Source organism: Atta colombica, unplaced genomic scaffold, assembly GCF_001594045.1.
Source record: "Atta colombica isolate Treedump-2 unplaced genomic scaffold, Acol1.0 scaffold102, whole genome shotgun sequence".
NCBI lineage: Eukaryota > Metazoa > Arthropoda > Insecta > Hymenoptera > Formicidae > Atta > Atta colombica.
Window position 1 is genome coordinate 113,783 of NW_017259187.1, and position 3,333 is coordinate 117,115.

Consider the following 3,333-nt stretch of genomic DNA (forward strand, 5'->3'; position numbering starts at 1 on the left):
ATATATTAATCTTTTAATTTTATATACTTCTCTTATGTAATGAAAGTATTATTGTACCAGATTTAACCAGATATTAACTTTTGATTGGCGTTTCTGCAATGTTAACAATTTTTTGATCATCCAAATATTTGTTATTAAAATTGAGTACAATAAAAAATCTACATGAAATGTTTGAACGTATCATTTTGCACAAATTTTTAGTGTTACCTATATATTATCTTAAAATATTGCATCTTTAAAAAATATTAACCATTGATTTATATTTTTATAATTTAATTGCACTTTGAAAATATAGCTCATATTTCTTTTTATAATATAATGCCAATTATGTTCTAAAATTTACTATATTTCATTCAATTTTTTCAACTATTTGTCAAAACTGTATTAAATATATTTAATTATGACTTTTTAAAGATAAAAAATGTGAATTATTTATATCACAATTTTTCATATTGTCTTTTGAAGTATTTATTAAAAAATTAAATAGTAGATAGCAGTAATATCTATTGCTGTGTAATATCAGCTATTTATTTATTAATTGTAAAATAATTTTATAAAATTTTAATTATATAAAATTATATATTTAATTAGGTCAGTCTTTGCTCTTCAAGTTATATGAAAAAATAAAAAGTAGACTGTACCTCTTTTACACTCTTGCATTGATTTATGTTGCATTTACGTTAAACTTATATAAATAATTCACATAATACAATTTATAAATATTACAATCTCATGAACATTCCAACGTCTAAATGTATTTCGAACAAAAATGGTTATTGTATTAGTAACAAAATATTTTTAAGAAAGAATTCAATTCGTCAATAAATCTTTGATAATTGCTTAATACACAATCAAATTTCGTATCACCTGCTATTTACTACGATCTAATTTATTTGTATATTATTTTCTTAAACTCTGTTCTTTTTAATTGAACTGTGCAAAGTTCATCTTTCATTTTTTATTTTAATGTAAAAAGAAAAAAAGAAAAAATGAATCATATAAGAAATTCAGCTAAAATGGATAAGTCTACATTTCAGGAAATATAATGGCGCTCATATATGTTATTCTATTATGAATTTGTACATTATTCGAATTCTTAAATATAATATAAATTTTAATCTTCAAAAATGATAAATGTAAATTTAATATTTAAACGAGAATAAGTATATAAAAATGCATATAGAATACAGATTAGATATTTACTTTTTTGTGCTATTTTTTGTTTTGCAATCAATAAAAATGCTAGAGAAATAGATTTCAGTGTATATAAAACTTACAATTTTTATGTTAGTATTTATCTGTACATGCATACGTACTATTCTCTTTAAAAATATTCAGTACTATAATATTAAAAATATAATCCTAATATACTAATAATTGTTCAATATTTCAAAGTTATAACTTTTCTTCAAGCAAAAAGTAATGGAAGAATAGTTCACGAATATCATTTGCATTATCTATGGCAAGTTTTCATAATCCAAGTCTCATTAACATTTAATGTCATATTATAATTAATCATTATCATATTGTAATATGATATAATCAATATAACATTAGTAAATTTAAATAAATTTATATAAAAAATTTAATAAAATTTAAATTGTGTCACTAGAAAGTTTTGAGCAATTATGAACGATTTCTTTATTATTATTATCTCAGTATTGTTATAATTACTCTGAGATCTATTTTTTTTATCATATTTAGCATGTAACTGTATAAAATTTTTATAAAATATCTATACATTTAAAGAATGTAATTTGTATAAACATTTATAAAAAATATAAATTAATTTGCATTGTTATCTAAACAACGTTTGTAATGTTTATGTAAAATTGACTGCACATTGCAAAAAGATAATTTTTTCCGGCAAGACAGTTTGAATTATCACAATTACGAACTGATGTTTCGTTAATTATACAGTTTCACGTGATGTTTGAGTATTATTAGATCTTAAATGAACTAATGGAATTTCGGCATCTTTTTCTTGTTTGTTCGACACTTCATTACTTTTCTTTAGCTCTGGTGCAATCAAACGTTTATTTACAAGTTGTAACCATAACATGGAAACGATTAGCATTATGCCAGTGATACCAAAAGTATGATATGTTCCTAAGCGAGTATAAATGAAGCCCACAAATACTGGACCTAAAACGCGAGATGCACAACCCGCACCTGTCATTAAACCCATCCACACGCCTTGTGGACGCGGGCCGAGAATTTTGCTAAATATAGTTTGCATCAAAGTAACTCCTATAGGATAACCTATAGAGGTAAAGGTGTAACCAATCAAAAATTGAATAATCGTGATTTGTGGAGTATATAGACACCATTCTTGAGTAATAGGACATCCTACGATTTCTGTACCATTGGCATCTGTCGTGATATTATTATATGCTACAAGATATTGAAATACTTCCATTATAAAGTTGTCATATAATATGCATAAAGAAATCCATGCTAAGTATAAAAATATACAATTTAAAAAAATATTTTTTTATTTAATAGAGAGATACTCACGTCCAAAATCTCCAATTATAGGAGGATCCGAACCCCATGGGATACATAGTACTCGTCCAATCACCATAAAAAAGAATCCACCCCATAACATTACTTTACGTTCTGCAAATCTATAAAAAAGTACGTATTTTATTTAATAGCATATAAAATGAGATATTATCTGCTTATAAATGTTATATAGCGATAAAATAATATTTTTATTGTTTAAATATTAGTTATTTATCTTAAAAAGATTGTAATTTCATCATAATTACTTTTTACAAAGTGGTCCAATCATAGTAAATGTAATACAGGCTATTACAGCTCCAACGCTCATTAGGATTCCCATATAATATAGCGCTTCCTTTTTAGTCCAAGCAAATTGATCCATGGTAAGAGAAGTACCAAGACTATACGAAAAAAGATGACATACATTTGTTAACTAAAACTTTTTATTTAGTAAACCAAGATTTCAATTGATGATCTTAATTTTAATATTATTTTACAATAGATGTACATCAATGTTTTTAAATTAACAATTAAAATATCAAGTTTTTTAAAATCAAGTTTTGCTTTCTTAAATAATGTATAAATTATTCTTTCTCTTATTTTCAATTGTTCTTTAATTATTTTTGAACAAATATAAAAAAATAAATAAAAAAAATATATATACTTACGTCTCAAGAAGAACAAAATTAAAAACCAAAACAAAGAATCCACAAATTAAAGTCCATGAAGCCAAATAATCCGGTTTTATGGCTTTCCACGTTTCTTTTTCTGTAAAAACAATAAATTCTATTATGTATGTATGTGTATATGTATGTATATATATATATA

The 3,333-nt window shown here is 23.7% G+C and overlaps 1 protein-coding gene across 1 annotated transcript in view; it reads right to left on the reverse strand.

Moving 5' to 3' along the window:
• Positions 1-1,868: 1,868 nt before the first annotated feature.
• The window catches only part of LOC108687653 (major facilitator superfamily domain-containing protein 8), a 3,412-nt gene continuing 1,947 nt past the window's right edge, over positions 1,869-3,333 (reverse strand). Inside the window, exons 6-9 of the mRNA XM_018193556.1 lie at positions 3,174-3,273; positions 2,772-2,906; positions 2,518-2,627; positions 1,869-2,394 (exon numbers count right to left, since the gene is read on the reverse strand). Coding sequence (XP_018049045.1) covers positions 1,913-2,394; positions 2,518-2,627; positions 2,772-2,906; positions 3,174-3,273 — 827 coding nt within the window. The 3' untranslated portion in view covers positions 1,869-1,912. The remainder of the gene's footprint in view (positions 2,395-2,517; positions 2,628-2,771; positions 2,907-3,173; positions 3,274-3,333) is intronic.